At 44.5% G+C, this 24,585-nt stretch overlaps 1 protein-coding gene across 2 annotated transcripts in view; it reads left to right on the forward strand.

Annotated features, from left to right (window-relative positions):
- The first annotated feature begins 512 nt into the window (after positions 1-512).
- The window catches only part of CAPZB (capping actin protein of muscle Z-line subunit beta), a 59,461-nt gene continuing 35,388 nt past the window's right edge, over positions 513-24,585 (forward strand). For both annotated transcript variants that reach the window (XM_060758822.2, XM_060758821.2), the window contains exon 1: positions 513-663. In XM_060758822.2, the coding sequence (XP_060614805.1) occupies positions 661-663 (3 nt within the window). In that variant the 5' untranslated portion in view covers positions 513-660. The remainder of the gene's footprint in view (positions 664-24,585) is intronic.

The raw sequence follows: 24,585 nt of genomic DNA on the forward strand, positions 1-24,585 counted from the left end.
CTATTATTAGATATTAGCTTAATATCAAAGCATTATATCATATATATTTATTATTATTGTATTATATATCATATTATGTATTTATATTATATTATTTATATTTATATTATATTATTCTGTATTATTATATTATTTTATTTATACCCTGCTTTATCTCTCCTGAAAGGGACTGAAAACAGCTTAATATAAAAGTATTAGTATACAATTGAAAATATACTATTATTATTATAATATATTTCTATAATCTTTTATTATTTCCCTTTTTCATTTTGGCATGGGTTAGTCTTGATCCAGAGAGCTCTTTCCCGCCTTGTTTCCCTCCCTCTCCGAATGGTTCCTCCCACCCCTGCCTCTTCCCCCCTCTCCCCCCGCTTCTGGTGCCCGAATGGTTCCTCCCGAGCAGGCCTCCCCGCTCCATACTTGGCGATAGCCGGCGAGCCGCCTCCTGATTGGCTGGGTGAGGCGCGGGGGGCGTGGCCTGCGGGGTGGGGGAAGTAGGGCTCTGGCTGGCGCTGTGACCCGGATGTGGAACTCCTAGGCAACGGCGGAAGTGGCCTGAGGAGGAGCAGGAGGCGGCGGACGGCGACGAGGAAGGAGGAGGAGAGTTGCCCCCCGCCCGCCTGCCCGGCCTTCCTTCCTTCCGCCCGTCCCGCTGCAGCCATGGTAAGCCGGACCCTTCCCCGCACTCGAGCCGGGGCGCGCTTCCGGAGCCGGATCCCTAGGCCTTCCTGTCAGTCAGGGCGCCTCCCTTCCCAGAGGAAAGGCCTTCCTCTCCGCCTTCCTGCCATAGGCCGCACTTCCTTCTTTCCTTCTTTCCATAGGCCTTCCTCTCAGCCTTCTTTCCATCCTTCTATAGGTCTTCCTGTAAGCTTCCCTTCCTTCCTTCCTTGCTAACTTCGGTAGGTCTTCCTCTCAGCCATCCTTCCTTTCCTCCTTCTTTCCTTTATTTCCCCTTCCTTATTTCCTTCCATCCTTTCTCTCTTTCCATCCATCCATAGGCCCGTCTGCCTTCCTTTTTTCCATAGGTCTTCCTGTCAGCCTGCCTCACTTCCTCCCTCTCTTCATCTCTTCTTTTCTCTATCCCTTCCTTCCACAAGCTGGCCTTCCTTCTTTCCTTCCTTCCTTTCCTTCCTGTCAACCTTCCTTCTACAGTCCAGCCTTCCTTCTTTAGGCCTTCCTTCCTTCCACAGGTCTTCCTGTCAGCTTGCCTCCTTCCCTCCCTTCCTTCCATAGGCCTTCCTGTCAACTTCCCTTCCTTCCACAGGCTGGCCTTCTTTCCTTCCTCCCATAGGCCTTCCTGTCAACTTTCCTTCCTTCCACAGGTCTTCCTGTCAGGTTTCCTTCCTCCCTCCCTCCTTCCCTCCCTCCCTCCCATAGGTCTTCCTGTCAACTTCCCGGCCTTCCTTCTTTCCTTCCTTCCTTTCCTTCCTGTCAACCTTCCTTCCTTCTTTAGGCCTTCCTGTCAACTTTCCTTTCTTCCACAGACCTTCCTTCCTTCCTTCTTTAGGCCTTCCTTCCTTCCACAGGTCTTCCTGTCAGCCTGCTTACCCCCCCCCCCCCTTCCTTCCATAGGCCTTCCTGCCAACTTTCCTTCCTTCCACAGTTCAGTCTTCCCCCCTTCCTTCCTTCTTTAGGCCTTCCTTCCTTCCACAGGTCTTCCTGTCAGCCTGCTTACCCCCCCCCCTTCCTTCCATAGGCCTTCCTGCCAACTTTCCTTCCTTCCACAGTCCAGTCTTCCCTCCTTCCTTCCTTCTTTAGGCCTTCCTTCCTTCCATAGGCCTTCCTGTCAGCCAGCCTTCCTTCTTTCTTTAGGCCTTCCTTCCTTCCATAGGCCTTCCTGTCAGCCAGCCTGCCTGCCATCCTTCTTTCCTCCCTCCATCTCTTCCTTCATTTCTCCATCCCTTCCTTCTTCCCATAGGCCTTCCTGTCAACTTCCCTTCCTTCCACAGGCCAGCCTTCCTTCTTTCTTTCCTTCGTTCCTTCCTTCCTTCCATAGGCCTTCCTGTCAGCCTTCCTTCCTTCCTTCTTTAGGCCTTCCTTCCACAGGTCTTCCTGTCAACTTTCCTTCCTTCTACAGGCCTTCCTTCCTTCCTTCCCTCTTTCCTTCCTTCCTTCCTTCCTTCCTTCCTTCCTTCCTTCCATAGACCTTCCTGTCAGCCTGTCTTCCTTCCTTCCTTCTTTAGGCCTTCCTTCCTTCCACAGGTCTTCCTGTCAGCCTCCCTCCCTTCCTTCCATAGGCCTTCCTGTCAACTTTCCTTCCTTCCACAGGCCGGCCTTCCTTCTTTCTTTCCTTCCTTCGTTCCTTTCATAGGCCTTCCTGTCAGCATGTCTTCCTTCCTTCTTTAGGCCTTCCTTCCTTCCACAGGTCTTCCTGTCAACATCCTTCCTTCCATAGGCCTTCCTGTCAGCCAGCCTTCCTTCCTTCTTTAGGCCTTCCTGTCAGCCTGCCTGCCTACCTTCCTTCTTTCCTCCATCCCTTCCTTCTCTAGGCCACCCTTCCTTCCATAGCCCTTCTTTCTTTCCTCCATTCCTTCTTTCCTCCTATAAGTCTTCCTTCCTTCTACAGGTCTTCCTGTCAGCTTTCCTTCCTTCTTTTCTTCCATAGGCCTTCCTGCCTGTCTGCCTTCCTTCCTTCTTTTCTCCATCCCTTCCTTCCTTCTCTAAGCCTTCCCGTCAACCAACCTTCCTTCCTTCCTTCTATAGTCCTTCCTGTCAATGTTTCCTCCCCAGCGTTTGGGCCTGGATTCTGCTTTTTCTTTCTGCCAGGCAGGAGAAGCACAACCAAAGCAGTCCTGACAGGTGGCCACCATAGCCTCTCCATCCTTCCTTCTCTTTTATCGTTCCTTCCTTCCCTTTTCGTTCCTCCTTTCCTCTCTCCCTCTTTCCTCCCTTCCTTCCATCCATCCATCACCATGCAGCCAGTCCTCCTAGCAGGGAGTTCTAGCATGCAGTCCCCAAGTTATAAGGTTTGCCCCAGCCTGCACTAAGGAATAGATGTGGACTATGACATATTCATGTGGAACAATTTCTAATCGGTGTAATCCTCAAAGTGTGGGGTTTTTTATAGAGAATATCTAGAGTTTCCAAGGGAAGGGAATGCTTCCAAGGCTGTGTGCCATCTCATTTTTGTCTATCTTCATGTCTCACGTGCTTAAAGTGAACATGTCAATGTGTTTGGCTTTGTTTTCTTCAGAGGCTGAGAGAGTGAGGCTGAGAGGGGATTGGAATTGTGGTCTGTTTGGGCTCTAGTCACACACCCAGACCGTAATATACCTGTTGGCTCTTGGGTGCCCTTTAGTTTGCAAATATGGGCATGCACTGCAAGGTCTTATGTGGGTAGAGCATGGCATCTCCTTGGGTGTTTGGATTATTGGATGTTTCATGGCCTGGACATGAGAGAAACAGAGGATTATCAATAATAATAATAACAACAGATGCTTCCAGGTTCCTGTCTGAGTGGAAGTTTGCTTTGGCTGTAGGAAATTGGAACACATTGCTCTTGTGGGAAGGTAAAATGCCTTTCACCATCTCATATCTCTCTGTGTATGTAGGCAGGAGGCACAATACATGGGTGTGTCCCCTTGAGTCACAAAGGTAGGCCCCTTCTGCCATGACGGTTGCATTGTGGTTTGGGACCTGCCGTGCCAGCAACATAACGATGGGAAGCCCCTGTGTTGTGGGCCACACCTTCTAGCATCCAGCAAAGCTTGTGTGACTTTTTGGAGCGAAACAGGAAGTTTAGCTCCACCTTGGGAGAAATGGACCAGCTTCCCCACACCCACTAATGGCTCACAGGGCAACCCCTGTGGCAACTATCTTTCACCCAGAATTAATGACTTCTTCCCACAGGCAGATGCCCGGATTGGTATGGCGAACAGATCATGCTTACCCTGCTTCTTGTTCCGCTGTTGATGGTGTGCCCTCAGGTTGAGCCAGAAAGGTGATCTGTTCTGTTTGACACAATGCTGTCCATTGTGTCAAACAGAGAGGGAACAGAGGGGAAACAATCAGGCACATCTAATCACCTCTCAACAAAAGATTGCCCCAGGCACTTCCAGGCCATCAAATGCTAATCAAGGTGGTCAGTTAAAACATTCATATCTAACTCCAATAGACAAGAGTTCTTTGTCCCACCCTGGTCATTCCACAGATATATAAACCCAGTTTCCTAGTTCCAATAGACCTCACTACCTCTGAGGATGCTTGCCATAGATGCAGGCGAAACATCAGGAGAAAATGCCTCAAGAACATGGCCATATGACCCAAAAAAACCTACAACCCAATGCTGTCCATTCTTTGCCGAGACTGTGAAATGGGAGATGAAAGGTCTGGATAGATCAGCACACATTATTTAACCCAGTTGTTCTCAACCTTCCTAATGCCGCGACCCCTGAATACAGTTCCTCATGTTGTGGTGACCCCCAACCATAAAATTATTTTTCTTGCTACTTCATAACTGTAATTTTGCTACTGTTATGAATCGTAATGTTTATATCTGATATGCAGGATGTATTTTCAGTCCCTGGACCAAATTTGGCACAAATCCCCGATACGCCCAAATTTGAATACTTGGGGGGGGGGGCGGTATTGATTTTGTCATTTGGGACTTGTTGTTGCTGGGATTTATAGTTCACCTACAATCAAGCAGCATTCTGAACTCCACAAACGATAGAGTTGAACCAAACTTGGCACACAGAGCTCCTATGACCAAGAGAAAATACTGGAAGGGTTTGGTGAACATTGACCTTGAGTTTTGGAGTTGTAGTTCACATACATCCAAAGAACACTGTGGACTGAAACAGTGATTGATCTGGACCAAACTTGGCATGAATACTCAATAATGTGAACACTGGTGGTGTTTGGGGGAAAGAGACCAAGAGATTTGGGAGTTGTAGTTCCTGGGATTTATAGTTCACCTCCAATCAAAGAGCATTCTGAACCCCACCAATGGTAAAATTGGGCCAAACTTGGCACACAAAACCACCATGACCAACAAAAAATACTGTGTTTTCTGATGGTCTTTGGTGACCCCTCTAACACCCCCTCACGACCCCCCCCCCCAGGGGTCCTGGCCCCTAGGTTAGCCACTTACTAAAGCCTTTCTGGCCATTGTGACTAGAATAATGGTTGAAATATGTGTGTGTGTGCCTTTAAGTGGCCTAACAACTTAAAAGCAGCACAATGAGTTTCAAGGGCTATTCCCAGGTAAGGCTTCCTCAGAGCAGAGTTTCTCAACCTAGGGGTCGGGACCCCTGAGGGGGTCACGAGGGGTTTTGGAGGGGTCGCCAAAGACCATAAAAAAACATAGATTTCTGAGGGTATAAGGAACCCCGAAGATCTCTATGCCTGTCCTTCTCTTCCTTTGTGAAACGGACCGCAAATCCTCCCACTAAGAGCACTCTTCCTGCTGCGATTGACCAGTCTTTCAGCCAAGGGGAAGGCTGTTTCTGAGACTTCAAGCAGGGAGGGGAGATTAGGCATGCTCTGCGCATGGCAGCGTGGTGTGCATGTGTGGGGTGAGGGGGAGCATGCGAGGCTGGAGGGAGTCTCGCTGCAGCGAGTCCCTTCTGTGTGCGAAGTTTGGCCCATTTCCATCATTAGTGGGGTTCAGAATGCTCTTTGATTATAGGTGAACTATAAATCCCACCACCTGCAACTCCCAAACGTCAAGGCCTATTTTCCACAAACTCCTCAAATGTTCACATGTGGGCATATTGAGTATTCGTGCCAAGTTTGGTCCAGATCCATCAGTTTACCTGGAGAGATCAGGAAAGCCCCTTCACTAGAAACGTTAAAAAAGGACCTTAAAACCTGGCTCTTCCGCTGCGCCTTTGGCGAGTAGGTACACACCATGACATTTTGCACCCTTCAGCGTTTTTTCTACTGTAGCTCGCGCCCTACAAATGGGAAGTTTAGCCTCACAACTCTGTGTTTTATGAGTTCCCCGTAAATGTGCTCCTCCTATTTTATCTCATTACAGTCTTTTAATTGTTTTATCCTTTACATGTGGCCCGCCCATTGTTATTGTTACTGTGATTGTGTTTATTAGAATGTTATTTTATGACTGCCTTTTTTTTGCTTATGTAATTTTGCTGATGTTGTTGTTTGTTGTTTATGCTTTGATTTTATTGCTGTAAGCCGCTCCGAGTCCCCATTGGGGAGATGGTGGAGGGGTATAAATAAACATTATTATTATTATTATTATTATTATTATTATTATTATTATTGAGTTCACAGTGCTCTCTGGATGTAGGTGAACTACAACTCCAAAACTCAATGTCCACCAAATCCTTCCAGTATTTTCTGTTGGTTGTGGGAGTTCTGTGTGCCAAGTTTTAAGTGCAGAAGAAGGAAGACCTGTGTTGTTTTCGTTTCAAGGACGTACCCTGTTTACGCTGTTTTCTGGTAGTTTGCACTTGAGAGAAGTCTGATAGCTGCAAAGTGTTTTTCATGCTGGAGATGAGAAGAGAACGGGAAAGCAAAATCTGGAAAGCCTCGTCCTATTGTACAATTCTATGTAGTTGGGGCGTGCTCTGGCACAGGAGCGGGCACATCTCCCTTGTGTACTCTCTCTCCTGCTTCAATTTAAAGCCTTGCTTTGTGCCAGCTCTCTTCCTACCATCTTCCCATTCTGCATTTATTTGCAGAAACATTTCCTTATTGAAGAGTAAAGGATACCCAATAGTTGTTGTGTGTCAGCCTGTGATTGTGTCTGATGCTCATGCTGATGTTCAAGATGGGAATGGGGATGATGTTCCTTATGGTGGGCCTGTGTCTTTTGGCACTGGGGATGAGGGTTTGCTTGGGCCTGAGTTAAGCTCAGATGATCGCAGCAGGAAGATTCACAAGGCCACATTCCTGGGAGAGGCCCTTCACAGCTTTTCTCAGAACAACTTTATTTATTTATCGTGTCAGGAGCAACCAGACATTTGTATTACATTTTTAACAAAGCAAACAACAAACAGACAAAACACAAAGTTTGCAAGCTTGGTAGTTGATTAAATGTCCTTTGACCAGTATCTGGCCAGTTGGAGTGCCTCTGGTGTTGCCGCAAGGAGGTCCTCCATTGTGCATGTGGCAGGGCTCAGGTTGCATTGCAGCAGGTGGTCAGTGGTTTGCTCTTCTCCACACTCACATGTCGTGGATTCCACTTTGTAGCCCCATTTCTTAAGGTTGGCTCTGCATCTCGTGGTGCCAGAGCACAGTCTGTTCAGCACCTTCCAAGTCGCCCAGTCTTCTGTGTGCCCATTTGGTATCAGCCATTGATTGAGGTTCTGGGTTTGAGCCTGCCACTTTTGGACTCTTGCTTGCTGAGGTGTTCCAGCGAGTGTCTCTGTAGATCTTAGAAAACTATTTCTTGAGTTAAGTCGTTGACGTGCTGGTTGATACCCAAACAAGGGATGAACTCATCAGCATAGATGAAATTTGCTGTCCCTTCTGGCAGTGGCTGGTCATTTGTGTCGATGTTGAACATGGATGGAGCAAGCACACTCCCCTGAGGCAGGCCGTTCTTCTGTTTCTGCCATCTGCTTCTCTGGCCCTGGAACTCAACCAAGAAGCTCCTGTTTTGTAGCAGGTTTCCTATGAGGCGGGTGAGATGTAGTCCTTTGTGATATTATACATTTTTCTCAGGAGGAGGCAGTGGTTCATAGTATCATAGGCTGCTGACAGGTCTATGAAGACAGCTCCTGTGATCTGCTGCCTTTCAAAGCCATCTTCTATGTACTGAGTCAGGTTCAGCACTTGCATGATGTTTGTGATGGGAATGGGGATGATGTTCCTCATGGTGGGCCTGGGTCTTTTGGCATTGGGGATGAGGGTTTGCTTGGGCCTGAGTTAAGCTCAGACAAGATGCCCGAGCTGTCTTTGGAAGATTCACAAGGCCACATTCTTGGGAGAGGCCCTTCACAGCTTTTCTCAGAACAACTGTCTGAAGATGATTTGTCAGGTGCAGAAGCTAATGAGAGAGAAGATAATGAAAGCTTAGATAGAAAGCAAAGTTTTTGTAAACATAGACAAATGTTTTAAGCAGAGGGGCAGGTCACAGTCCCTCAAACTGTTGGAGGGCCAGATTATAATTTGAAAAAAACATGAATGAATTCCTATGCACACTGCACACATCTTATTTGTAGTACAAAAAAATGCTTAAAAACAATGTGATGATTAAAATGAAGAACAATTTTAAGCAATATAAACGTACTAGTGTTTCAATGGGAAGTGTGGGCCTGCTTTTGGCTGATGAGATAGTGTTGTTGTTGTTGTGTATTTTCAAGTTATTTCAAACTTAGGTTGACCCTGAGCGAGGGCCCGGTAAATGACCTTGGAGGGCCGTATCCGGCCCCCGGGCCTTAGTTTGAGGACCCCTGACTTAGACGATCAGTTAATTTACAGGAAAACAGAGATAACAAACCTTCATCGGGTGGGAAGGTCAAGAGAAATGCTTTCCTTGCAATTTTGGGATCTGGAAAAGCCTTATATTGATTCATGGGCAAGAGTTGCCTCAGTCGGGTCAACGTTGGAATTTCATCATTTACAGGAAACCAGAGATAACAAACCATTTTCTGGTGGAAAGGTCAAGAGAAATGCTTTCCTTGCCATTTTGGGTTCCGGAAAAGCCTTATATTGATTCATGGGCAAGAGTTGCCTCAGTCAGGTTAACGTTGGAATTTCATCATTTACAGGAAAGCAGAGATAAACCATTATGTGGTGGAAAGGTCAAGAGAAGTGCTTTCCTTGCCATTTTGGGTTCCAGAAAAGCCTTATATTGATTCATGGGCAAGAGTTGCCTCAGTCAGGTCAATGTTGGAATTTCATCATTTACAGGAAAGCAGAGATAACAAACCATTATCTGGTGGAAAGGTCAAGAGAAATGCTTTCCTTGCCATTTTGGGATCTGGAAAAGCCTTATATTGATTCATGGAGAGGATTTGCCTCAGTCAGGTCAATGTTGGAATTTCATCACGGATTTGCTTTCAAGTGCTCTTAGTTTCATGTACTAAGTTTTTGTCAAGCTCCAGATTTGTGTATGAGATTTTACCTGCTGTCTAGTGTCGTGGATTTAGGTGCCTAGTTTCATGGATTTTTATGTTACCTATGGATCTTGTTTTCCCTTGAAGCTTATGGACTGTTTCATATGTTGGACCTTTACTGATTTTGCTGTTTTTACCTAACCCGTTCCACCACTCATGATTTGGTGTGCGTTTTTAGTCCTTGTAATATGGTATGCGCCGCTCGGTCGTCAAAATCGAAGCATACAGTATAGTGTGGCGCGCGGCTATTTTTAGAGCGTTTGATACTGTACTCGCCCATAGAAATGGCTCCTTTTAGAGGAAGCAAAGGGCTGGGGCCAAGTTGCCTTTCTCTCCTTCCTCCCCGCCCCTTTGCTTCAAAGCTGACTTAGCACAGGCATCTGAAACCAGAAGTGGAGAGGGCGCATGCCTCCATGGCGCTTGCACACAGAGAGAGCGCATGCCTGCTACAGGTGCCTGGGCTAACCATTCCTGTTCACGAACATGGATCTGCTTTCCTCTATGCACTGTTTTTGTTTACTTTCAGACATTTATTTATTACTAGCTGTCCCCTGCCACACGTTGCTGTGGCCCAGTCTGGTGATCTGGAAAATAAATTACTGAGAAAGTGTTGGTATCTAATATATGTAATTTCTTTATGTTTATGGTAAACAGTACTTCTTGCTGTTTCTTTGCCAGTGTTGATGTGGAGATTGTCTGGTTTGCCCACCCTGGAACATGCAACATAGCATTGTCCTTCTTTAGGGGTCCCTTTCAAATCTATGATACTGTGTGTGTGAATCATATATCTCTCTCTATATCAGCGTTTCTCAACCTGGGGGGGTCGTGAGGGGGTGTCAGAGGGGTCGCCACAGACCATCAGAAAACACAGTATTTTGTAGGTGAACTATAAATCCCAGCAACTAAAAAAGGTAAAGGTAGTCCCCTGACATTAAGTCCAGTCATCTCTGACTCTGGGGTGTGGTGCTCATCTCCATTTCTAGGCCGAAGAGCCAGCGTTGTCCGTAGACACCTCCAAGGTCATGTGGCCGGCATGACTGCATGGAGCGCTGTTACCTTCCCGCCGGAGTGGTACCTATTGATCTACTCACATTTGCATGTTTTCGAACTGCTAGGTTGGCAGAAGCTAGGGCTGACAGCGGAAGCTCACGCCGCTCCCCGGAATTGAACCTGCGACCTTTTGATCAACAAGCTCAGCAGCTTAGTGCATTAACCCACTGCGCCACCGGGGGCCCCTCAACAACAGCAACTACAACTCCCAAATATCAAAGTCTGTTTTCTCAAAAATTCACCAGTGTTCACATTTGGGTGTATTGAGTATTTGTGCCAAGTTTGATCCAGATCCATCATTGCTCGAGTCCACGTAGGTGAACTACAACTCCAAAACTCAAGGTCAGTTCCCACCAAAACAAACATGGGAGTTCTGTGTGCCAACTTTGGTTCAATTCCATTGTTGGTGTAGTTCAGAATGCTCTTTGATTGTAGCTGAACTATCAATCCCAGCAACTACAACTCCCAAATGACAAAATCAATCCAACCCTACCAGTAATCAAATTTGGGCGTATCGGGTATTTCTGCCAAATTTGGTCCAGTGAATGAAGATACATCCCACTTATCAGATATTTACATTATTTATTTAATTATTTACGACATTCATATGCTGCCCTTTTCACCCCGAAAGGGACTCAGAGTAGCTTATGAGATATATATACATACAATATATTATATTATTAGCATAGTACAGTATCAGTATTAAATATTGCTATATTGTAATATTATTAGTAATATTACATGTAATATAAAAGATATAATTATAATATCAGTACAAAATCACAGTTGGGAAGTAGCAATGGACATAAGTTTATGGTTGGGGGGGTCACCACAACATGAGGAACTGTATTAAGGGGTCGCGGCATCAGGAAGGTTGAGAATCACTGCTCTATATCTATGACTGGATGGCTCTTTGTCAGGAGGGCTTTGATTACATTTTCTTGCCCCGATGAAGAAGGGAGTTGGACTGGATGGCCTTAAGTATTTTCTGTTGGTCATGGGGGTTCTGTGTGGGAAGTTTGTCCCAATGCTGTCATTCGTGGGGTTCAGAATGCTCTTTGATTGTAGGTGAACTGTGAATCCCAGTGACTACAACTCCCAAATGTCAAGGTTTATTTCCCCCAAACTCCATCTGTGTTCATATTTAGGTGTATTGAGTGCTTGTGCCAAGTTTGGTCCAGATCCATATTCCAGTAAGTTCCTTCAAGGCATGGGAGTTCTGTGTGGGAGGTTTCACTCAGTTCTCTCATTGGTGGGGTTCAGAATGCTCTTTGATTGTAGGTGAACTATAAATTCCAGCAACTCCCAAATGGCAAGGTCTATTTTCCCCAAACTCCACCAGTTTTCACATTTGGGCATATTGAGTATTTGTGCCAAGTTTGGTCTAGAGCTATCATTGTTTGAGTCGACAGTGCTCTCTGGATGTAGATGAACTACAACTCCCAAACTCAAGGTCAATGCCCACCAAACCCTTCCAGGAGAGTGGTGAGCACACCTGCGCTCCCCTGTGCGGACGAGGGAGAGTGCGCAAGCTGGAGGGAGGCTCATACCAGTGAGTCCCTTCATGGCATGGGAGTCCTGTGTGCCAAATTTGGTTCAGTTCCATCGTTGGTGGAGTTCAGAGTGCTCTTTGATTGTAGGTGAGCTATAAATCCCAGCAACTACAACTCCCAAATGAAAAAAATGAATCTTTCTCAACCACTGGCTGCTAGAATAATTGGCAAGTCAACTCCAAAGTCCCAAACTGAGGCTTGCGTGTCTCTCCCAAATTGGTAAGCGGAGCAACGTTTTGGTAAAAAAGTGGGTGGCTGTTCAAAACACAATCAAAAGGCTGCTGTGTGGCCTTTCTTCCTCCTTGAAGGGTGGTCTCGGCCACCAAATTGTCCTGAAATTGAAGGGAGGAGGACTCGAGGGTGCCAATTACGGCTAGGACTGTTTACAAGCTCTGACCTATTCTGTATTGCCAGAAGGTTGTGGTCCTGGTCTAGGATTGTCATGTTCAGTAAACTCGACTGCGTGTTCCACCAGAAGTGGGTTCCCTTTCAATTCAGGAACAGAAAGCTTCTGAGCGGATGCTTGGTTTCCTAGGAGTTTGCTTTCAGCGTTGGAACTCAACCCACAGTGTTTCCTACACAAATCCACTGCTTTCTCCAGTGTTTCGATCTTCCCCAAATTGCCTGGAGATCTTCCCTTATTTAATTAGGCGATCCCTCGTAGCTGAGGATGATGGTCCTCCAAATATCGTATATACTCGAGTATAAGCCGACCCGAATATAAGCCGAGGCACCTAATTTTATGACAAGAAACTTGGAAAATGTATTGACTCGAGTATATGCCGAGGGTGAAAAATGCAGCTGCTACTGAAAATCATCAGTATGCTGATGATAACGTAGTCTGTGCACATTCAGAACAAGACCTATTATAGAACTTCAATATTTTGTGTATTTACATAAAACTGTAATTTAAGATAAGACTATCCAACTCTGATGAAACCATTATTCTAATCTTCTTTAGTGTCAATGTGCTTTCGTATCCTTCCAATAATAACAGAGTAAAATAATAAGTGTAAGAATAATACATAGAGTAAAATAATAAACGTATTAAAATAATAGTACAGTAAAATAATGTAAAGGTAATAATAATAAATAGAGTAAAATAATAAATATAATAATAGAATAAATAATGGAAATTTAGTAACAGTAATAGAATAAAATAATAAATGTAATAATAATACATAGAGTAAAATAATAAATGTAATAAAATAATACAGTAAAATGTAAAGGTAATAATAATAATAAATAGAGTAAAATAATAAATGTAATAATAATAATAGTAGAGTAAATAATGGAAATTTAATAACAGCAATAGAGTAAAATAATAAATGTAATAATAATACATAGAGTAAAACAATAAACGTAATAAAATAATAGTACAGTAAAATGTAAAGGTAATAATCATAATAAATAGAGTAAAACAATAAATATAATAATAATAATAGAGTAAATAATGGAAATTTAATAACAGCAATAGAGTAAAATAATAAATGTAATAAGAGTAAAATAGAGTAAAATAATAAACGTAATAAAATAATAGTACAGTAAAATAATGTAAAGGTAATAATAATAATAATAAAGAGTAAAATAATAAATATAATAATAATAGAGTAAATAATGGAAATTTAATAACAATAGAGTAAAATAATAAATGTAATAATAAGAGTAAAATAATAAACGCAATAAAATAATAGTGCAGTAAAATAATATAAAGGTAATATAATAATAATTATAATAATAATAATAATAAATAGAGTAAAATAATAAATGTAATAAAAATAATACTAATAACACAGTAAAATAATAAATAACCTTGATTCGAGTATAAACCTAGGAGAACTTTTTTAGCCTAAAAAAGGGGCTGAAAAACTAGGCTTATACTTGAGTATATACAGTATCTTGGCAGTGGGTCCATAGGTAGCTATTATTGATCCGCATGTTCTCCTGCAGTGAGGACATCGGTTTCCAGGTGGAAGGTGGTCCCGGTCAGGGTTGGCTTGGCGCATCTTCCTTTCGCCCTCCATATGTGCCTCTTCAAATTCCACAGCACTGCTGGTCACAGCTGACCTCCAGTTAGAGCGCTCAAGGGCCAGGGCTTCCCAGTTCTTGGTGTCTGTGCCACAGTTTTTATGCTTGGCTTTAAGCCCATCTTGAAATCTCTTTTCCTGTCCACCAGCATGAGTTTAGTACTGTAACTGCTTTGGGATATGGTGATCGGGCATTCGGACAACGGGGCCTTCGGTTCAGCTGAGTTGATGGCGTCGAAGCATTGTCTGATCCTCAAACACTCAAAAGAATGCTGCACTCACAGAGCTCAGGCCGTGTTGTATTTCAGTGTCAATGTTGACTTTTGTGGAGATGTGGCTGCTAAGGGAGCAGAAAGGGTCTACATTTCCTTATGTAACACCATTAAGCTGTATTTCTGGCATTGGAGAGGGATTGGCCGCCCCTGCTGGAAGAGCACTTGGGTTTTCTCAATGTTCAATGAGAGGCCGAGCTTCTCGTACGCTTCTGCAAAGGTGTTTAGAGTGGCTTGTAGGTCTTCTTCTGAGTACACAAAGACTCGGTTATTATCAGGATATTGGAGTTCCATAACATGTTGAGGTTTTGTTCTGAAAGAACACAGACTATGTTATCATCAGCATATTGGAGTTCTATAACATGATGTAGATCTTCAGAATGTTCACAGACTATGTTATCAACAAGATATTGGAGATCTGTAACAGATTTAGATCTTCTGAATGTGCACAGACTATGTTATCATCAGCATATTGGAGTTCTATAAGATGTAGGTCTTTTCTGAATGTGCACAAACTATGTTATTGTCAGCATATTGGAGTTCTATTACATGTTCTGAATGAGCATAGACTATGTTATCATTAGCATATTGGAGTTCTATATCATGTTGTAGGTCTTGTTCTGAATGTTCACAGACTATGTTATAAACAGGATATTGGAGATCTATAATAGATGTAGATCTTTTTCTGAATGTGCACAGACTTTTTCTGAATGTACACACAGATAATGTGTACATTATCACCAGCATATTGGAGTTCTATAACATGTTGAGGTCTTGTTCTGAAAAAGCACAGACTACATTATTGTCAGCATATTAGTGTTCTATAGCATGTTGTAGGTCTTGTTCTGAATGCACACAGCCTATTTTATTATCAGCATATTGAAGTTCTATAATAGGTCTTGTTATGAATGCGCACAGATTACGTTATCATTAGCATACTGGAGTTGTATAACATGTTGTGGGTCTTGTTCTAAATGCACACAGACTATTTTATTATTAGCATATTGAAGTTCTATAATAGGTCTTATTCTGAATGTGCACATATTATGTTATCATCAGAAAATTGGAGTTGTATAACAGATGTTATTGTGATCTTGGTTTTGGCTTTCAGTCTGCTATCTTTCTAAATTGGCTCTGGTTTTCCTTTCCAACTTGAATTGTGGGGGACCTTGTTGTGGTGTCTGTCCCTTACGCTTAAGAAACCGTTCGACGAGCAACTTGAAGTGGGGCAGTGAACCAACCTCCCCTAACGTTTCTCTGTTGAGTATCCGCTGCTGGATTTTGGGCCCCTCTCCTCCTTCCTTAAGCTGACCTGACTTTGTAACTGATCCCAAGCTGCCGACCCCTTGCCCGGTTTATTTTTTGCCCCGGCGCATGCCCGAAATAGCCCTCCGGAGGACCCCTCCGCTTGCAGGCTTGCTCTCCGCATTTGCTGCAATGGAAACCTAACCCAGGGCGCTAATGGAAGTTGAGAAAAGCACGACGTCAACGGGGCTGCTGGAGCCGGAGAGCCTTGCCCTCATCATGAAATTTGGCGAAACCGAACGCTCTTACTGTAAAGCATCTGATATCGAACCTGTTTGGGGCTGGCACTTGGCCACACACTTCCCTTCCTCTCTCCGTGGCTTTGTCCCCGGAGAAGATCTGCCGCTTATCACCGCCCCGAGGCTTGCCTTTACCTTCCTTTTCAGTGTCTGCAGATTCCCAGCTGCTGATAAGGGACTCTCGGGGCCTGTGTTCGAATGTGACCCCTTGGGATCCTCTGCTCTCTGCCAGTCGCGTTTCCCACGCACTCATCCCTTTGTTTACAGGCAGTCCCCAAGTTACAAACAAGACTGGTTCTGTAGGTTGGATTTGTATTTAAGTCAGAACAGGCACATTTGTAAGGGGAACTCCAGTTACATATATCATAGCCTTTGATAGCATAAGGAAAATATATATATGTATCTGTGTGTGTGTGTGTGTGTGTGTGTGTGTATGAAGTCGGAACACACACACACACATATACATACATACACACAAACATACATACAATATTTATATAAATAAAAATGTAATGTTTGTTTGTGGGATTAACAAATTTGGACACAAGACACCTAACAACCCAATGTATGTCCTTCACTCAATTTTTTTTATTTTGTCATGTGGGAGTTGTAGTTCTTGAGAGTTATAGTTAACATAACTCAAAAACCACTGGATGTATTGACACCAAATTTGGACACAATACACCTCTCAGGCCAACGAGTGACCATCACTCATAAAAACACTTAAAAACACCACATAAGAGACTTAAAAAGCCAGAAAAACAACACATGCTTAAAACCACACACACACACACACACATATATATGCAAACACACATTTAGATGCGTACACACAAATATATACACACTCAAAACACATCTACACAGACTGGGCCACAGCAACGCATGGCAGGGGACAGCTAGTATGTAGTCAGAACACACATACATATACATACATACTATATATATAGTCGGAACACACACATATACATACACACATACATACTATATATATAGTCGGAACACACATATATACATATATATATTTGTAGTCGGAACACACACACATACATACATACATAATATCTATATATTTATATAGTTGGAACACACACACATATACATACACACATACATACTATATATATATATATAGTCAGAATACACACATATACATACACAAATGCTATCTATCTATATATCAAGTTGGAACACACACACATATGCATATACATACGTACACACATAAACATACATAAACACATGCATTAGAAGAAGAAGAAGAAGAAGAAGAAGTAGTAGTAGTTTATTTTTCTACCCTGCCTCCATTTCCTGAGGGGACTTGGGATGGCTTACATGGGGACCTCTGAGAGCTTCTGTTCTATATATATATATATATATATATATATATATATATATATATATATATATATATAAGTGGGAACACACACACACACACGCATATATATATATAAGTGGGAACACACACATATACATACATACACACACAAACATACATACATGTATACTAGCCTGGGTATTCGGAGTTGGCCAGGTTATATGAAAAAATAATTTCTATTGGCCCGAAATGCATAAGGTTGTGGGTGAACTACAACTCCCATCATGCCAGGTTAACCCAGATAAACTCCATCAGTACTGCAAAGTTTGTGATGTTGGGTGAGTTTGCACTGAATGCATCATGGGTGGTGTTCAGTGTGCTCTCTGGCTGTAGGGTAAACTACAACTCCCACCATGGTGAGCCGGTGCCCTCAAACGCCTCCAGTAGGTTGAGTTCGTGGGGGTTCTGTGTGCCACGTTTGGTCCAGGTCCATTGTCAGTGGAAGTCACACTTTCTCTAGTTGTGGGTGAACTGCAACTCCCAGAAAAGAAAGGTCAGTACCCCCCTCCCGCCAAATTTCGGCATATTGGGTATGTGTGCCTAATTTGATACAGATCCATGAGAGTTTGGATTCACAGCGCTCTCTGGATGTAGGTGAACTACAACTCCCCCAAATCAAGGTGGCTTTTCTCCAAAGACCTCCAGTATTTTTTGCTGGTCCTGTGGGCTGTGTACGCCAAGTTTGGTTCAATTCCATCTATGGTGGAGTTCAGAGTGCTCATTGATTGTAGGTGAACTATACATCCCAGTATCTACAACTCCAAAATGTCCAGGCCAAAACCCACCAGTATTCAGATGTGGACATATTGGGTATGCATGCCAAATCTCTCTAGTATGTTCAGTTGCTGATCAATTCCTCTGTTTGCTGTGTGCTTTGGGAGGGTGGGGCAGCGAGAATAGCTTTGCGATAAACCTCTGGGCTGCTTCCCAGAAGAAAGCCTTGTTTACAGCTCGCCTTGTCATGCAGGACAAGGAAAAAATGAGTAAGTTGGTGGAGAAGGCAGCCTGGAGGCATCAGCTGAGGCTCAAATGCGTGCGGATTTGATCCCATCCCATGCAGCCCACTTTTTGCTTGGTATTGAAGCAGTGCTTCTTGTAAGTCCAGAGTGACTCCCAGGTGTTTGGGTGCGCTGCAATGCTCCTTCCCAGGTAATAATCCTCAGAGCTCGAGGTGCTTGTCTCTTCTTAAGGTGAAAAGAACACGCCTGTATTTTAGATGCATGATGAATCATCTGGTTTTCCCTGTTATATTCAGTAAGAGCAGCTAAAACATTGGGAGCTTCTGTTCAACCATCTCAAAGCTTGAGCGGTGATGGCATGATCATCAGCATAGATGAAATACTTTGTCCCTCCTGGCAGTGGCTGATCATTTGTATCAATATTAAACATTGATGGAGCAAGCTGGTTCTCTCTGAAATAGGCAGTAAGAGCACCTAAGGCAGTGTTTCTCAACCTGGGGGTCAGGACCCCTGAGGGGATCGTGAGGGAGTGTCAAAGGGGTCACCAAAGACCATCAGAAAACAGTATTTTCTGTTGGTCATTGGGATTCTGTGTGGGAAGTTTGACCCAATTCTATTGTTGGTCAAGTTCAGAATGCTCTTTGATAAATCCCAACAACTACAAATCCCAAATGTCAAGGCCTATTTTCCCCAGACTCCACCAGTGTTCACATATGGGCATATTGAGTATTCATGCCAAGTTTGGTCCAGATCCATCATTGCATGAATACACAGCACTCCTCTGGATATAGATGAACTACAACTCCCAAACTCAAAGTCAATGCCAACCAAACCCTTCCAGTGTTTTCTGTTGGTCATGGGAGTTCTGTGTGCCAAGTTCGGTTTAAATCCATCGCTGATGAAGTTCAGAATGCTCTTTGATTATAGGTGTACTATAAATCCCAGCAACTACAACTCCCAAATTACAAAATCAATCCTCCCCCCAACCCCACTAGCATTCACATTTGGGCATATTGGGTATTTGTGCTCAATTTAGTCCAGTGAATGAAAATCCATCCTGCATATCGGATATTTACATTATGATTTATGACAGTAGTAAAATGACAAGTATCAAGTAGCAACAAAAACAATATTTTGGTTGGAGGTCACCACAACATAGGGAACTGCATTAAGGGGTCACAGCATTAGCAAGGTTGAGAACCACTGACCTAAAGCATTGGAAAGCTTCTGTTCAACCATCTCAAAGCTTGAGCGGTGATGCCATGATCATCAGCATAGATGAAACTCTTTGTCCCTTCTGGCAGTGGCTGATGATTTGTATCAATGTTAAACATTGATGGAGCAAGCTGGTTTTCCCTGAAAAAGGCAGTAAGAGCACCTAAAGGATTGGAAAGCTTCTGTTCAACCATCTCAAAGCTTGAGCGGTGATGCCATGATCATCAGCATAGATGAAACTCTTCGTCCCTTCTGGCAGTGGCTGATGATTTGTATCAATGTTAAACATTGATGGAGCAAGCTGGTTTTCCCTGAAAAAGGCAGTAAGAGCACCTAAAGGATTGGAAAGCTTCTGTTCAATCATCTCAAAGCTTGAGCAGTGATGGCATGATCATCAGCATAGATGAAACTAATCTGGCAGTGGCTGATGATTTGTATCAATGTTAAACATTGATGAAGCAAGCTGGTTTTCCCTGGAATAGGCAGTAAGAGCACCTAACGCTTCTGAGATCTTCTGTTCAACCAATTCAAACCTCCCTGTTTGGGCGGTGATGGCGGCATCGTCAGCATAGATGAAACTCTCTGTACTTTCTGGCAGTGGCAGATCATTTGTGTAAATGTTAAACATTGAATGGAGCAAGCTGGTTTTCCCTGTAATAGGCAGTAAGAGCACCTAAAGCTTCAAAGAGCTTCCGTTCCACCATTTCAAACCTCCCTGTTTGGGCGGTGATGGCAGGATCATCAGCATAGATGAAACTCTATGTCCCTTCTGGCCGTGACTGATAATTCGTGTCAATGTTAAACATTGATGGAGCAAGGACGCTCCCCAGAGGCAGGCCGTTCTTCTGTTTTCGAACATGATTTGCAGCAATTGAAGTGAGCTGAGGACAAAGGGAGAAAATCTATATAAATAAAAATGTAATGTCAGTTTGTGGGATTAACAGAACTCAAAAACTACTGGACAAATCGATACCAAATTTGGACACAAGACTCCTAAAAACCCAATCTATGTCCTTCACTCAAAAAAATTGATTTTGTCATTTGGGAGTTGTAGTTGCTGGGATTTATAGTTCACCTACAATCAAAGAGCATTCTAAACTCAACCAATGATGGAATTGAATCAAACTTGGCACACAGGACTCCCATGACCAACAGAAAACACTGGGAGGGTTTGGTGGGCATTGATGTTGAGTTTGGGAGTTGTAGTTCACCTACATCCAGAGAGCACTGTGGACTCAAACAATGATGGATCTGGACCAAACTCTACACGAATACTCAATATGCCCAAATGTGAGCACTGGTGGAGTTTGGGGAAAATAGAATCTTGACATTTGGGAGTTGCAGTTGCTGGGATTTATAGTTCACCTACAATCACAGAGCATTCTGAACCCCACCAACGATAGAATTGGGCCAAACCTCCCACATAGAACCCCCATGACCACCAGAGTGGGCCACAGCAACGCGTGGCAGGGGACGGCTAGTGGAGAAATAAATTAGGATCTTTTCAAAGTTAGATGGGCTTGAACTGTCCCTGCCAAATGGGGACAGTTGAAGGTTATGCCTTAGCAGTTGCTTTTACTTCCTTCCTCCCTTCCTTCCTGCATGAGATTCATAATGTTGTTGGCATAGTCTGCAAAAAATGGATGTGGTTTCTTCTTGCGCATTCTGGACGCACTGTTCGCTTCCTTTGTGAGGTTTGAATGTTTTTGAGGCTAAGCGGGCCAAGCAGTTACTCTTTGTATTTTCCAAATCCCACTTGACTCCTTTCTGCCTTCTTGTATATTCCAAGGACACTTGGTAACCTTCCATAAAAATGGTGATAGTGTCCTCTGTACCTTTTGCTGCTTGGATGCGCAACCTTCCAAATGCAGTTCCTCCTGTTGTGGTGACCCCCAACCATAACATTGTTTTCGTTGCTACTTCGTAACTGTAGTTTTGCTCCTGTTCTTGAATCGTAGTGTAAACATCTGATAAGCAGGATGTATTTCCATTGTTTCTGATGGTCTTAGGCGACCCCTGCGAAAGGGTTGTTCGAACCCCTAAGGGGACGCGACCCACAGGTTGAGAACCATTGACCTAACTGGAAAGTAAGCCCTAGCACGGTGTTTCTCAACCTTCCTCATGCCGTGACCCCTTAATACAGTTCCTCATGTGGTGGTGACCCCCAAACATAACATCATTTCCGTTGCTACTTCCATAACTCTCATTTTGCTCCTGTTATGAATCGTCATGTAAATATCCAATATTCACTGGACCAAATTTATTTATTTACTAGCCGTTCCCTGCTACGCGTTGCTTTGGCCGAGTCTGGTGATTTGGAAAAGTAACAGAGAGGTTTGCTTATGTTTTCTTGCCCTGGTGAAGGGAGATGGACTGGCTGGCCTTTCTCATTCTGGGGGTTGGGACCCCGTGGGGGGGTTGTCGTGAGGGGGTGTCAGAAGGTTTGTCAGAGACCACCAAAAAACACAGTATTTTTGGTTGGTCATGGGGGTTCTGTGTGGAAAGTTTGGTCCCATTCCATCGTTGTTGAGGTTCAGAATGCTATTTGATTGTAGGTGAACTATAAATCCCAGTAACTACAACTCCCAAATGTCAAGGTCTGTTTTCCTAAAATTCCATCTGTGTACATATATGGGCATATGGAATATCCGTGGCAATTTTGGTCCAGATCCATCAATGTTTGAGTCTACAGTGCTCTCTAGATGTAGGTGAACTACAACTCCCAAACTTAGGTTAATGCCCTTCATTTCAGCAGTGACTGGTTCTTGCATCTGAGCGTGTCCCTCAGAGAATATTCCTGTGTTTACCCCATTTGCAGGGTCAGAAGCAAATGTTCTCCTGTTGAGTCCCATTAGCTGCCCTTCTCTGAAAATTGGAGCGCATGGGTGTGCGTGTGTCTTAGTCATGCAAAGCTGCGTGTCCCCCCCCCCCCCCCGGTCTTAAGCTAATTGGTGTCCCTTTGGGGCCTTCTCCTGAGGACGCCAAGCTTATTGGGCGACGTCTTTGTTTTGGGGTCAGGGTTATGGTCCGTGGGCCGGCCTGGCAGCGGATGAAAGCAGGCGGTCAAATTGCAGGGTTCTGGTCGATGACAAAGTTGTGCAAATAATCAGCGTCCCTGCTGTTCTCCAGAAGGTAAACACTGGAAGACGTTTGCTTGTCCAAAAGGGAGGATGCATTTCCTCTTTGTTCTTTTTTGTGGGCATAAAATTGACTCCTCTGTTCTGTTTCGGTGAGTAGAGCTGTAGGTCTAAGGTAGCTTCTCTTCCCCTCCCCCCCCCCAAGCCAGCTAAGAGGAGGAAGGGGACTGAGGAGGAGACTTTAAAAACACCTGTCCCCTGGCTGTCGCTTACTACATCTTCCTGCCACCTCAGGAGGAGAAAGAGGAAATCCTGCTGCTTCTCCCCCCCTCCCAAACCAGCTAAGAGGAGGGACTGAGGAGGTGACTTTAAAAACACCTGTCTCCTGGCTGTCGCTTACTACATCTGCCTGCCACCTCAGGAGGAGAAGGAAGAAATCCTTCTGCTACTCTCTCCCCCCCCCCAAGCCAGCTAAGAGGAGGAAGGGGACTGAGGAAGAGACTTTAAAAACACCTGTCTCCTGGCTGTCGCTTACTACATCTTCCTGCCACCTCAGGAGGAGATAGAGGAAATACTGCTGCTTCTCCCCCCTCCCAAACCAACTAAGAGGAGGAAGGGGACTGAGGAGGAGACTTTAAAAACACCTGTCTCCTGGCTGTCACTTACTACATCTGCCTGCCACCTCAGGAGGAGAAAGAGGAAATCCTGCAGCTACTCTCTCCCCTCCACACGCCAGGTAAGAGGAGGAAAGGGGACTGAGGAGGAGACTTTAAAAACACCTGTATCCTGGCTGTCGCTTACTACATCTGCCTGCCACCTCAGGAGGAGAAAGAGGAAATCCTGCAGCTACTCTCTCCCCTCCATACGCCAGCTAAGAGGAGGAAGGGGACTGAGGAGGAGACTTTAAAAACACCTGTCTCCTGGCTGTCGCTTACTACATCTGCCTGCCACCTCAGGAGGAGAAAGAGGAAATCCTGCAGCTACTCTCTCCCCCCACAAGCCAGCTAAGAGGAGGAAGGGGACTGAGGAAGAGACTTTAAAAACACCTGTCTCCTGGTTGTCGATTACTACATCTGCCTGCCACCTCAGGAGGAGAAGGAGGAAATCCCGCTGCTCCCCCCCCCCCCGCCCCACTCTCAAACCAGCTAAGAGGAGGAAGGGGACTGAGGAAGAGACTTTAAAAACACCTGTCTCCTGGCTGTCGCTTACTACATCTGCCTGCCATCTCAGGAGGAGGAGGAGGAAATCCTGCTGCTCCCCCCCCGCTGCCCCGCCCTCAAGCCAGCTAAGAGGAGGAAGGGGACTGAGGAAGAGCTGGATTTTTATGGGAGGCTTTCAGGGACCGATTGGGAGCCTTAGGACCCACCAAATGTGGTGCCATCATAGATCGCCCTTAGCCTTGTTGGGTGAGTGGGCTTCTAATAAAAGATCCTCCTCATAAATGCACAGCAGAGTAACTTAGCAGCAGTGTGGCCCACCACCTGTAACCCAAAGTAATAAAAGGAACAAAAACATACAGACCAATGTTATCTTTTGATTATTGACAAGAACAAGATTTCCATAACACAAATAAAGTTCTAGCTTCACAGTCAAGTTTTACACATGAGGCCTTCTCATAAGGAGGCTTATCTCACACACTGAAGTGTTCTAATATTGAGGCCTACTAACACTGAGGCCTACCTCACACTGAGACTTTTTTACTTCCTTCTTTACTTCCATGCTGGGCTTTTTTCTAATGCAGATAAACATCTTCGCTCTCACAGAGCCTCTCCTCACACTCAAATTACACAGGAGCTTCACACAGTAGCTTTTTACACTCGGCAGCCTTCACACTGAAGCTTCACACAAAATGGCCTTCAACCTGGGGCTTCCTCTCACCGAAGCTTCTCACACCAGGCTTTCTCATACTTAGGCCTACCTCACACTGTGCCCCCTGTGCCGCAGTGGGTTAAACCCCTGTGCCGGCAGGACTGAAGACTGACAGGTTGCAGGTTTGAATTCGGGGAGAGGCGGATGAGCTCCCTCTATCAACTCCAGCTCCTCATGCGGGGACATGAGAGAAGCCTCCCACAAGGATGATAAAAACATCAAATCATGTGGGCATCCCCTGGGCAACGTCCTTGCGGACAGCCAATTCTCTCACACCAGAAGCGACTTGCAGTTTCTCAAGTTGCTCCTGACACGACAAAACAAAACAAACAAGTAAAAAAACCTCACACTGAGGCCTTTCTCCCACGGAGGGTTCTCTCAGAATGACGACTCTCACACTGAGGTGAACTAACACTGAGGCCTACTCATACGTTATTTTTCCGTGTCAGGAGCGACTTGAGAAACCGCAAGTCACTTCTGGTGTCACAGAATTGGCTGTCCGTAAGGACGTTGCTGAGGGGAGGCCTGGATGCTTTGATGTTTTACCATCTTTGTGGGAGGCTTCTCTCATGTCCCCGCATGGGGAGCTGAAACTGACAGGAGAAGCTTATC

Source organism: Anolis sagrei, chromosome 13, assembly GCF_037176765.1.
Source record: "Anolis sagrei isolate rAnoSag1 chromosome 13, rAnoSag1.mat, whole genome shotgun sequence".
Lineage (NCBI taxonomy): Eukaryota > Metazoa > Chordata > Lepidosauria > Squamata > Dactyloidae > Anolis > Anolis sagrei.